The sequence below is a fragment of the Falco biarmicus genome, chromosome Z, assembly GCF_023638135.1.
Source record: "Falco biarmicus isolate bFalBia1 chromosome Z, bFalBia1.pri, whole genome shotgun sequence".
Classification (NCBI taxonomy): Eukaryota; Metazoa; Chordata; class Aves; order Falconiformes; family Falconidae; genus Falco; species Falco biarmicus.
In genome coordinates, this window is record NC_079311.1 from 40656522 (window position 1) to 40670415 (window position 13894).

Here is a 13894-nt window from a genome sequence, read left to right on the forward strand (position 1 = left end):
GGACTGCATAGACTTCATTACTGTACATATACAGGTCCCCTTCTTCAGGCTAAGTAACATCAATGAAGTTGCAAGCTCTGCCATTCTCCTCTCAAGTTATAGCAACTCCAGCAATTATTTTGTTTCTAAGCATACCCAAAAATCCCCTTTTCTTCCAAATAATCATACATTTTCCCAGCAATACCAGCACAGCATTGAAGCATTCTGAAGCAGATTTTACTTTGTGAGCCTTAGAAGTTCCAGCAGAGGTATATCTGCTTCTCCATAGAGCTGAAGGCTGAAACCCTTAATCTATATCTAATGGTTTGATGGCATTTACAAGCTCCGATGAAATCAATTGTATTTTCTCTGAACACCCATAAAATATATTTATCCATATAGCTATATTAGCCATAGCTATTGATAAAAGCATTATGGACAGCTATACGAGTATGTTTGATACTAGCATTAACTGCAAGACTTGAGGTCAAGCTATATAGACAGATTTTTTTTTTTTTACTTTATTGTTTAAGTCCCTATTTTTCAAAAAAACTCACCAATTAGAAACCAGCATTCCCAAACGTCTACGCGCTATATACATAGGCAATTCCAGGCAGAAACAGCATTTTGCTGATATTAAAGAAAAAAAGAAAAAAGGAATCTAAACCAGGAACATTGTACATTCAACAGTGAAGTCATCACCACTGTCTGCAGTGTAATTTGCTAGTTTATAGATTGGTGCTTCTCATTTAAAGTTGTATGTTAACTTTACTAGTGGAATATAATGGCAGACTCAAGATCACTATGCAGGGAATTCATACTTTGCAGAATGCATTTCTGTGGCCAAAAGACTGCAAGTATTGTCAATGAAAATCAGCATTTGGCTCTCCAAGCAATGGGACCTTCAGAACTCATACAATTTGACTACACAGAACAGTTTGCCAAAGACTTTGCAAGAACGCACAAACAGAAGAGTATGACCCAATTCTGTCAACTTACTATGTGCTGAGAAATAAAGAATAGACTGTAAGTCCTAATACCTGAAATCTGAGTAAGAAGATGAATCTCTTGTAGAGTAGAACTGGGACAAATCACTTGCCAATTTCCAAAGAATTACAAAACTAAAGCTGCTTTCATTACTGTATATCAAGCAACCAAAAAGATCACTTCTTGTTGTCTGTGATAAACTACACAAAGAATTGCACCTCCTGTTCTGCTTCACAAACACTGGTTATGTTGACTGCAATTCCATCATTGTTCCTTCCATCCTCAGTAAGATGAGAAACACTAAAAACAACATAATCAAGACTTTCTCAAGCACCAGCAGCAGGCATGGAAAGCTGATCTGTCTCTCTGTATTCACAAGCTGTCATAACATAGAGGACAAAGCCCATCTCCGTTTACCTTCATTTTTACTTCTACATAAATTAATAGAAGAGAATTGAAAAGGTTGTGATTACACAGCCAGACCAATAGAAGCATAAACAACTAGTCTTTCCTAATGCTACAGGTACAGTAATTCCCTACTGTCTTCAGAAACAAGGAATAGGGACCCACGAAGATCTTAGGGAAGCTGATGGCCAGATTCCACAGTTAGCAGAGATTACAAACAAATATGCAAGACCAACACCACAAACCTCTTCACAACCCTGCCCACATGCACCAGACTATCTGAAGACAGTTCTGACATGCATTTGCCATAGTCTTTAAGATTATGCCTGACTTCTAATTAAAACATAGTAAGGGTCCTCCCATCTAACTACAACATGCACACTTCCAGTAAAGGAGGACTGGAGTGGCTACATAGGCAAGAACAGAATGTTTGCATGTTTCATCAAGTTTCACTGACTTTTCCTCTGGGCGGGAAAATTAAAGTTTCTCTTTGTTCCCTTTCTGCCCTTGCCTAGTAAAAAACTTCATCCAAGATGACACATGGAAATAACCACAACTAAAGAAAAAAATATAATATAAAGAACGGTCATCATAGTTTCATTAATTTTAGTTTACCATATTGTTCTTTTGAAAATGAATTCACTATCCATCATAAACTGGAAAACAGCTCTGATAGGTACATACATTTAAAAGACAGTGAAATACTTCAAGCAATCTTTAAAACAGATGTATGCTAATTAATATGGTAGATAAATTACAGTAACACCAAGAGATAATTTTTCAGCTCAGTACAGCATTTCATGTTTACATTCACTTGCTGTTCTGCTAGCACAGTATGAGAAATTGAGCCTGTCTACAATAAAATGAAAGCTTTCTGTAGATAATAACATAATAATAATAATGATGTTTTAAAACTGTTTCCTCATTTCTACAGCAACTGGAAATTTAAAGCCAGGATTTAGAAGACCCACTTGTTTCAGACCTTAGAAATCCTCATAAAGCAGAGGAGAGGGTAAACATCTCCAGGTGTTTTAAAAAGCTTCAGACCACAGCAGTGAGTCTATGTTTACTAACAGACAAGAGAAAAAGTCACATTCTCAAAAAAAGTAGTCCCTCACAAGGTCATCAAGCAAAAAATCAGAGTAACCTATTTATTAAACACTATGAAAGGCAGAATGAATCACACTACAAGTTAAATTTACTTACATTGTAGATACAAGACATATGTTAATTTCTTGAATGCTGTTGAACTCTCTTACGACTCTGATCCTATCTTCTGATTTTGTATTTCCATCAAGTCGTCGGTAATCTAGCCCAGAAGCCATACAGTATTGTTCTAGCACATCTAGCAACTGGGTAGAAAAATAGTAACAATAAAAAAGATTAAGTGCTTGCTATGATCTTTTTATTTAAAAAAATAAACACAGAGGTCGTGTTTCTCAAATATATTTTCGATAGACCAAGCACTGGAAATGAGAGTAAATAGTCACCATTTTGGTATCAAACATCCTTGATTCTCTTTAACTGTGATTCTACAGCACTCAAGGCGATAATAATGGTCTGCTGTGGTTTCACTCAATCTGTCCCACCTTTACGTGATGCAGAATCAGTTCAACCCAACAAGCAGGCAACAGAAACAGTTTCCTACCATCTTAGCAAGTTACTGGAAATACAGTAAATGAGTACCAGAGCCAGCACAAAGAAACATATTGGTATGCACAGAGCTCGGAGGGATGGAGTGAAAGGGACTGCAGTAACCAGCAATGTGGCCTTGAACACTGTGAAGCACAGCTTAAGGACACATAGCATTTTACTGCTGCATCTAAATATTAAACTTGCAGTCCTCCTTAAAGCCATAAAATCATTAAATATTTAAGACTCCAAACTGTCATTTTCGCTATAATTTTTTAATAGCTTTTAGTGCCATCATATTTAAGTAAAGAAAACCATACTATAGGTTGCACCATATCAGGTAACACATTACTCCCTAACAAGAATATCAAGGTGCAATTCTCCTAAAAGTGAAATGCACATTCATTCACCTCTTGCTCCAATTAAAGACTGGTTAAGTTCAAACTGGATGAATTTTTATCACTGCTGATAGTCAAAAGCCATTAGAACAGAGGAAATTTAACTACTTTCAGTTTCAACACAAAGGTTGTATGACACTTCAGCTGTACTTTGCTGTGACACTGCTCTAACAAGCTGAACTCTGTATGAGTTATCTACATCTGAGGTAATACAACAATTTAAAAAATGCTCAAAGGAAGGCAACAGAGTGTTACATTTGTTTTGCCAACACCATTTTTATCATGAGATAACATAAGGTTTCAATATGCTTCTGGAGTATGGCATCATTATTTCCCATAGTATGGAGAAAAAGGAAGTGTGGTTGACAGCTGTCACCTCAATGCTTTACACTTCAGAACTTACTGCTGCAGCGAAGTGATAAAAATCATATGGAGCTCACCTTTGTAGAAAAGGAAAAAAGAAGAACTTTATCCCTGTGTTTTTGGAAGTGATTTAAAAGCTGCTGAAGGACCTGTGAACCAACCACAGAACAAAAATGAAGAAATTTTATCTACAGGTCATCTCACACACACTTACTTGTGTTTTCAACCTTTAAACAGGCTATACTGTAATTGTTTGCAAGGCCAAACAGAGGCATAACAAAAACCATTACTAACATAAGTGTACCAAAGATAATGAATGAAGATGCTGGAATGCATTTTTCAATGATCTACATCGAAATCCTGCTGTAAGAATGTAATTATACCACTAATAGTTAAACTCAGAAGCTATTTCTGTCAGTGTGTAGACTGCAACAAAATGTTACTTATGCGCTAGCTCAGCTTGTCAGTTTTTGCATTTGAGAAATGCACACAGTTCCCCTGAAAACTGTTTAAGTTTTCTGTGCCACATCTGAGTTTAGAACTTCTTGGAACTTGTCTTCTTAAAATAATCAGTGAGATGTATGCCCCTCCTTGCTCCCACTCTTGTCTGTTGCTCTGTTTACAGTAGGATCCAGCTTCCCAGACTCTGCACAGACCTTAAAATGCCAATAATTCACCTACACACAATGTTCTTCTGGTGGGGAAGCAAATAATCCACAGTCTTGTGCATAACAGTGATACTGTTATTTTCAAAAGAAGCATGTCCACATCTGGCAATGGCAGCTCCAGAGTATCACAGAAGTGATACACAAAAGGGAAAGAGGAAGTTTGTTACATGCTTGTACCTTTCTCCTACTGGGCAATAAATATTTGAAAAACTGTATTTATTCAGTGATAAATACATGAAGCGTTAATCAACACTCATTTCACTAAAAACATAATAAATTTTTGACAACCAAATAGTGATGTATATTTATATTAATTTTACATTTCTAGATAATATCTAGAATAAAAATAGTAATTGCACATCCCTTACAAGCCCTTTTGTATACGTTTGCCAGGCAGTTACAAGTGAAAACAAAGTACAAACAAGATTGTTTTTATACAACAAAACCAGGCAAAAACTTAGAAACCAGGACTTATCTCACTGGGGAAAAAAAAATAAATCACATCAGGTAATTCAACAAGCGCTAGATTACTTACATTTGCATTTTATTTAGCCAAATTAAGAAAAATAAATAGAAGAAAAAACAGTGACATGCTTTTAAAATAGAAGGGATTTTGCTACTGTATTATTGTTTTATTATATTTATTGTATTGTTGAAGTACAGGTCAAATAATGAATTTCCTATAGGAGAATACACAAACAAATCCACCCAGTTTGTTTAAATAACATGGATCACTGTCATGGCCATTGGGATTTTAGGTGTTCTGGAGTAAAGCACAGCTCTGATGAACAGGGAAAAGTAGAATGGTTTTGCACCAAAAAAACCCCCAAAACTCTACGTTTGCATACTAGAATATTATCCTAAGTGCTGTTAATCTGAAAAAGAAATACTTGATCATACTCAAGCAAAAGTAACACACTCTTTGTAAGAGTTCACATGGATTTAAATGCATCTCACCATTTCTACATATTGTGAGTTGCCTGACTGATGAAACTTTACCTCTCACTTTTGAGAATACCTTGTTTGTATACAGATGTCTAAGCTACCCTACAGTGTTTTTAAGCCTTCAAAACCATGCCTGTCTGAGTTAGGGTTATGTTTAATGGCAGATGTTACTATTATTTGCAAGGTGCTCCAACAGACTTCCATTTCCCTACTGAAATACCGATAATATGCCAGGCAAAAATAAATAATTCAATTCAACATAGTTATTCTTAAGAGATTTATATTAAGAACAGAATTCCAAAACTCCACCAGAGGATGTCTGTGGAAACCTAACATGTGTAGTTTAAAAAAAAAAAAAAGTTATTTCAAGTGCCCAGACACTGCCTTTTCACTTATGAAGTCTCTCTGAGCCAGAATTTTAACAGAACTGTAGAAATAATCAGACACAGTAGTAATGAGAATTACTGCAGCCTGTTAAAACTACTCTCATTCATCATACTGCTTTTCCAAGCAGTCCCTGATACTTCTGTGCAGACAATGTGCAATCTTTGTGTTTCAAAAGTAATGGAATCACTTGTCCTTACACTTTGCAGGTCCTCTGTCTTCCTTAATGGTAGAAAAACAGTGGTTTCCAAACAAGGCAGCACACTCCTATTTCAATTTTCACAAATTCAACTATTTCAAGTTAAAATTCTAGGGATGAAATTCACCTTGAAATAGAAAGTATAAGCATAATCTTCTGTAAGCTGTGTGTTATGCAGTATGACTGACAGTGAAGGGTTAACACCACAAAAAAGCTGAGGCTTAGATCACATCACTGTGTATTACCCACCACCCACTGTATTGGAGTCATAGGTATACCATCAATGCTTGTACATGTACATTTGGATTATAAGGACTTCTTTCCAATGCTGTTGTTATAAACCTAAATTCAGAACAGAAAAACTGGGGTGGCACGCTGTAAATGCTACAGCGTGCAAGACAGAGATGACAGCCACCACAGCACAAGGAAGGACAGAAACATTAAATTGCCATTCTCTCACATTTACATTCAAGCAATTCTAGTTTTACTGATGGCAGTAAGCATATTCCATAGTACAAAAAGCTATGTTTTCCCATGTTTTCTCTCCGCTTGGCAAGAGAACAGAAGGTACTTTATGCAGGTATGTTAACCTTTTCGACTCTGCAAAAGTGTTACAACTGCCTGGCTAATCAACTTCATAGGCAAATCACAGCCCTTCTCCCCTGCCCTGAACAAATTTAAATAAATGCCACAAACTTTTCCTTTTAAAATATGCTCATCTACGAAAGAATAATCACCTGCGTCAAAATTTCTGGGTAGCCTATACTAAATTTCAATTTAAACAACTAAATTGTACCTATTCAGTCTATACTACCAGATGAAAGTTACAAAAGTATTTCAAATAGTTTCTAGAATTTATTTATAGAACAGAAGATGTAAAGCATTACAGTGGGACAAGGCCATTAAAAACATTTTACTATCATTTGCCTCATTTATTTCCAGATACACATGTTAAAATATATGAAACAGTTTTCAAGATCTAGTATCTGCTGACAGTAGTAACCTCTGATAACTTTCTGATGGTAAGGGGACCTTCTATATGAAATAGCTTCTGCATGACTTTGTTTACAGAGCATAAAACCCAAAGTCAACCCAAACAGCTTCTCTTTTAAAATTCAGAAGAGAAATTTTCCTCACAAGACAAACCTCCAACAAAAATCAGCAGGGCAGCAGGGGGAAGCCACCACACCACCATACATATATGAACCAATTTCTGGCATCGTAATTATTCTGAAGCCAAAATTAATGGACTTAACCACCTTATTTTTCAGTGATAGCTACTTGGTACACTACGTAAAACTCCTTCCAGACACAGAGATATCACCACACAATTCAGAATATTCTGTTTATACTAAGATGTATTTCACGAACTAACACAAAATTCAAGTTCCCCTAACAGAGAAAACAGACTTCCTCTCAAAGTTAGCAATTCTTTCAGTAATTTTTAGATAAATTCTGTCCAGTTTGTAATGGACTGAAATAGACACCACAGATTTCTAAAACAAAGCATCATATATATACAACCAGAGGTCATCAACAGTGGAAAAATATTCTGTTAAGTCTACTGGGCTGTCATAAATGCAGCATTTGAAAGTGCTTCTATTCTATAATTCATAAAGTAGAACTCCTCATAATAATACAAGATAATCAATTCTTATGTTGGCAGGAAAGAAGTTCCATATTGCTTTGTGTACAGAAGTACACTACTAGTGTAGTGTATAGTCTAATCTTTTTTAAAAGGTCAGAGTAATAGTGTCCTGTGACAGAATTTTTATCTCCATTTTTACTTCTATATAGCAATCTATATTGCACTTATCTCTCAGCTAGCAAATATACTGAATAAATGTTTTGCAATATAATTATTATTTCATAAATACAATACAAAAATACAAAAAAACACTCAAAAAAGTACACTCTGGTTGGTCTGCATAGTTTTTCACCCTCCAGTTACTCTCAGCTCAGAAACACTCCTAAGCCTAGTACTGTTTTCTTTTTAATTAGCTATATTAAACATTTTTCAGTTATTCATCCTGCTCCCCTCTGAAACTACAGAAAGTCAGTTTTTGAGGTAAGAGGTTTCATGGGTTTACACTTGTTTTTTTTGCTTAGCTTAGCATGGCTCCTATTTAGCTTCATTTGAAGGGTCCAAAGGGATAGAAAAGACAGTTAAGAACTCAGCATATCTTCACTAGTTCCACGCTACTCATGATTATAAAGGTCCTTCTCACATTCATCCTGACATTCTTTTCCAAGCTGGAAAGTTCCAGCCTACTTGGCTGCTTTTGTCCCACAGTACATCACCTTTGTGGCCCTTCTCCGACACTTTTTCTAAACCTTTTCAAGGTTCAACACAAACCTTTTGAGAGGAGAGACTGGAACTACCCACAATACTGAAGGTGTGCACAAACCATTAAGTCCATAATATTTTTTGTTTGCTCTGTTTTACTTACCCAAATATCTCTGACTGCCACTGTGTGATGGTTTCATGGAACTATCTGTCATAGTATTAAGGTCATTTAGTCATCACTAAATACGTGAAGCTAACATCTTAGGATATCTTACCATCACACATCACTCTTATCCAGTCTTTGCCCAGAGGCATCCTGATCCATGACAAGAGATACCTGCTGTGGTACCACCATCGTAAACAGAATGATTAAAACCCCACAACTATCAGCTGTACATTTTCTTACGTACATGTACTACAGTAGCAGATCTATTACAAATCTTATTTTTCATCTAAAGAATGGTTTACCTTCATTTTTCCACTGTATTTTGGATCTGAAATAGTTTCAAAGGCTGCATCTTTGCTTAACTGCACAAAATCTGGAAAACTGGAAAATACCTGGCTGCACACTCTTCTGATATGTGCTTCCTGGAAGAAAAGCAGAAAGTTTGAACAGGTGTAAAAAATTAGAGTTATGTTGGATACCAGTAAGCCATACAAGTCAGACAGGTTGAAACAAGCAACTCAGAGCTAGGTGGTTCTATTCAGTTCACTATAAAAGTACTGGATAAAACATCTGTTGTGCATTTTGGTTTGCTTCATTATAAAGGAGAGAGGATCTTGATCTGAAACCATGGATTCTAGTTACTCGAGTAAGAGTTGCCCAGAATTCCTTCTCCCAGGCAGAGACTGCAACAGGACTGACCGGAACTGTCACTCTCAAGAACCCTGTTGGCTTGAGGTCTGCATTATGCAACAGCTGCGTACCAGCATTTCTCTGGACCATCTGGCATGATAAGCCAATAGAGGAATTACATACTGTCCCACCACTATGACAAAAAAAACCCCAAACATTGGGGTGGGGGAGAGTGCAGGGGGAATGCATTTAAACTGTTCAAATGCACTTAAAACTGTTCAAAAGCCAAATAAAGCTCCGTTGCTAGAATCTGGATAGCACTGAACTTTAACATGAACACACACTTTAAGTCTACCTTTGCCAAAGGAGCAGAAAAGATGTCCTCTCACCTAAGAGTAACACATGTCATGGATTTTAGTACTAAAGGCAAGAACTACTATAAAACATCAGTTTCTTCATTAGAATTTGGAGCAATTAATAATTATGTATGCTGCAAAAACCAGTAAGTCTCAAAATACTCATACATTGTTATTTCAGTGGCTATTTAAACTCTTAAATGTTATTCCAACAAAAACTACATACAGAAAAAAAAAAAAGAAAAAAGAAAAAACCACCACCAAACAAAAAAACCAGAAACACACACACACACAAACACACCAGGAAACATTTGGGTATATACTGTGAATAAGGCCCTGGACACTAACAACAACATTTCCTAAAAACCAAAACTGCTTTAATGGAACAAACTTGCCAAAACTAGCAAGGATTTTCTCATTTCTATTCTGTTGTGGCTTTTGAGAAGTGGCAACATCCCTAAATCCTTTTGCTCATTCTTGGATATTAAGGATTACATGGAAGTATTTTTAAAAACTGCTGTTAGTGGGTCTTCTAGGTTACTTGCCACAGTAACAAAATCAACTGATACTGATCTCTCATTGAGAAATGTGCTTTAGTAGAAAATGCTCACTATTTAGAGACTCAGCTCTGAATACAGAGGACTAGAGTAAAAAAACCCTACATTCTTACTGCCTATTTATTTTTTTGCACAATGACATCCCTCTTACTTGTCATAAACAGAGCAGAAATGGCACTATTAGAAATCACTAAAAATTACTCTCACCCTAAACCTCTCCATTGTTTCTATAACCCTTATTTTGGGACATGCACTAAGTAAATGACCATACTGTTGTTCAGCGTCTCTATCTATAAGGGCTACATTCTGAACTACTGAATGGAAAAGGAATTTTGCAAAATATCTTAATTTCAGTTAGTTAAGACTTAAAAAGAAAGCCAATTAATTCATTCAAGTGTTTTAATCCTATTTTCCAGAAGTCCATTTTTTAGATACTTCTAAAACTAACCTGCTGCTTGCTAGCATTGTCTGTCTGCAGCAGTGCAGCATGATTTGCGACCTTTTGTAGGATTGTCAAGTAACTGAAGCGCAGTGACTTAATTGTTTCACCATAAGCATTTACCTGCAAAGAAAAAAGAATGTTTATGCAAACAAATAATCCTGAAAATAAGAAATTATCTAAAATAAAATGCTACTTGTACAAGGTTAATGTATTAGTGATTCTAAATAGTACTATAATTGATCCCAAGGAAATCTATATTGTATTTTTAACAAAAATGCAGAAAGTTTTGTTTTTTCCTCAGCTTTATGATCCTATTAATCAAAAACATCTGAAAAACAGCTATGCTCATTGTTCACTCAACATTTCATACAGCATATCTACAGAAACTACGATAACCAAGATTTCCTCAGTAGACAAAAACCCAATAATTTTACAACTAATTTAAATGTAAATCAAAACAGAGCTTTTTGAACGACTTCTTATGCTACAATTGCTAACTGATCTAAAGCAAAAATGTATAGTTTTATAAACATCTCATGTAACATAATTCGAACAACTTCAAGCATTCTACAATGTAGCAGCAGCAACAGCATCAGCTATTTTTTCTGGTTATGGTTGGCCAATTTAGTTTTCCTTTCCCTTTTCAAGTTACTAAATTTCATGGTTAACTTTGGAATAGGACAGCCCATAACAGCACTTAAGTATCTGCAGGCCTGTCAACTGCCCTTCGTGAATCGTGTTCAACAACATTTTATTTTTTCTATAAAATTACAGGAAACAAAAACCTGCAAAGAACAAATGCTACTATCCACAGAATATTAAACAGGCCAATAGGGGGATTGTTTAAAATAAATATGCAGAATACTGAATAAGCTGTATCATTTGGTAAAAAATAAATAAATAAATAAAATAATCCACTATGCAAGAATTGAAACAGGCCAGAAAGAAAATAGGGAGAAGTAAGTATGAGACATATGCTTCTAAAGGTTTAAAAGACATGCTTAACCTGAGCCTAGTGAGTGATATAGGCAAAACAAATATGAAGCTAGACTAATCTAATGTTAAAGTCATCCAGAGAAGACAGAGGAAATCTGCAAAGCTGTTACTAGTGCAATACTTCTGCTTCTGCTCTATGGCTACTGTCACAGTTCTGCCTTCAATGCAGCAAAGCAAACTGCATGTTTAGTGGCACTGAAAGACACAACCCAACTGCAGTTGTAACACAAGCAAAGCCCAGTGTACTGGTTTCAGCTGGGATAGAGTTAATTTTCTTCTTTGTAGTTTGTGCAGTGCTTTGGTTTGGCCTGGGTCCAGGATGCCTCTGATTTGCAGCTTCTGCACAGACCACTTCAAGCACATGGAAGCAGCATGCCTGACACATACTGAGCATCCCAGCATAATACCTTTGCCAACATCAACTATATCACAGGTGCCCTTTACTTACTAATACAACAGATCCAGAATTTACTGCATAAATAACAACCACCTGCTCAGGGCATGCAAAGCAGCTTTGCTGTAATCCTAAAGTACCTAACACCATCATGCTTGTGATGCAGCCATCCATGTTTTCCAATAGGAATTTCCTGAACAGATGGCCTACGACTACACAGCCATTTCAATCAGCTCTTCAACTGCAGAAAGTCTCTCCAGAAAGCTAGAAAGACTATATTCTAAGATTCAAACAGTGCAAGTTCTTACTTTGTAACAACAGTTCTTCCTTTTACGGCCACTGTTGCAGCTACAGGGCTCTCCTGCTTGTAATATTAAGTTTACATCCTCTGTCTCTAGCACAGCCTGGTAGACTGCTTTCTGGAATTCCGTCAGAGAACAGTACACCATCTGCCAAAGACAGAACCCCAAAATCACAATTAAGTACAGCATACAAAAGAGCACTGCGACAACAAAAAAACCCACATAAAACATGGAACATTGACAATAAAGTAGAAAATAGGAATATATTTGCTCAAATAGTTACAGGAAGTAATTCTAACACCAAATGAAAAAATGTGGATCTTGATACCAAAATAGCATGAAATTGTAGCCAAAAATGTACATATACTGATTTTATCCCCTCCCAAAATCCTACAAAGGAGTATCAATGTTAAGCTAAAAGAACCTGTTAAGTTTCTATAAATCTCACTATGGCTTTTATAGAGGTACAGGAGGAAGAGGAAAAATGAGAGAAATAAACAGGTAATTGTAATTATGGATTCCCCTCTGCCAATGGCTTAATTTGCCCTTTCTTTCCTCTTTTTAGGCACTAGCTGTTGTAGGGCGCTACCACAGGCAGGACAAACAGAATAAGCAATGAGAAGGCAAGGATCTACAGAGTACTATGGCCAAAACTCTTAGCCGTCTTCTTAGAGACCATGGGTGGCATCTCCCTGACATCTTTAGTCTTAGGCAGCAGGAGACAGAAATCCCAAGATCCTTCCTTAACTTAGGCTGCCCACACAGCAGCAGCACCATGCTGAGCTATAATAATACAGCAGTAACTTGAACATATACTCACATTAACAAGAGAATGAAAAGAATAAAACCTGCTAGATTTAGAACAGCGACTGACTGACGTTTGTGTTAATCTTTCCTTCAGAGGACAGTTTAGATGACATTATTATATGTCAAGAATGAAGAATAAATACCAAATTTTGAAAACAAAACTAGCTGCAAACTAACATATTTGTCTACTTAAAAGAAAAGTACAAATATATGTAATAAGAATTTATGATAACTCTTAGCTATAAAGTATTATCACTTTATATAATGTTTACAATAGCATGAGATAAACAGGATTACAGACCTATCAATCTGCTTTAGATTTAGGGGTTTCTTTTATTTAGAGAACGAAAATGAGGCAGTTAAACTAAAAGCATACTGTTCCATGCATGAAACATCAAGCTGCAAATTCAGAAGTGCTACATAGAATTTAAGAGATTTACGTATATTGCATTGGGTTTACACAGATCAGTACAAAAGTGCACATAAAATAGATGTGTAAATCACTAGTCAGAAGTCTAGCTGAGCATTTTCATGCTTGATTAACTCCATTTCAATATGCAATCATAGCAATTATGTGAACAATGCACGCTACTACTGCATGTGCATTTTTTCCAAGGCTCTGGATTCTTCTTCAGTTCGTAAGTCTATGGAAAAACCATGAACCACTACAGGCATGATGAAAGAGAAAACACAACAAAAACAAGAAAGAAGAAATATATTCATTAGCATCGCATTTGAAATGTGTAGGCACTCTTACTCTGTCTTCCTTTTTTGGCAACTGATCACTGATAAGCACTTTGGTACGCCTCAGAAACCAGCCAGACATTTTTCTTGCTAGCTCCACCATGGCCTTACGACCTGTTGCTAGCTCTCTTTTAGTTGCGGTGTGCCTCTGGCCATGCTCCACTGGATCAGAAAATTTCTTCTTGAAATGTACTCTGCTACCCAAAAGCCCTGGTACAGCCCTATTAAAAAACAAAAGGGGTGGGGGGTCTGT

General features: G+C 36.2%; 1 protein-coding gene across 9 annotated transcripts in view; it reads right to left on the reverse strand.

Annotated features, from left to right (window-relative positions):
- Window positions 1-13894, reverse strand: part of ERCC6L2 (ERCC excision repair 6 like 2) — a 58072-nt gene that overhangs the window by 31517 nt on the left and 12661 nt on the right. For 8 of the 9 annotated variants that reach the window (XR_008819347.1, XM_056323932.1, XM_056323934.1 and 5 more), the window contains 6 exons: window positions 13655-13862; window positions 12097-12237; window positions 10405-10518; window positions 8716-8835; window positions 3842-3913; window positions 2578-2723 (listed from right to left, as the gene is read on the reverse strand). Coding sequence is in view for 8 of the 9 variants with exons in the window: in XM_056323932.1 (XP_056179907.1) it covers window positions 2578-2723; window positions 3842-3913; window positions 8716-8835; window positions 10405-10518; window positions 12097-12237; window positions 13655-13862 (801 nt within the window). In the remaining variant the exon portion in view is untranslated. The remainder of the gene's footprint in view (window positions 1-2577; window positions 2724-3841; window positions 3914-8715; window positions 8836-10404; window positions 10519-12096; window positions 12238-13654; window positions 13863-13894) is intronic. The other variant, XM_056323935.1, reaches the window with a different exon arrangement.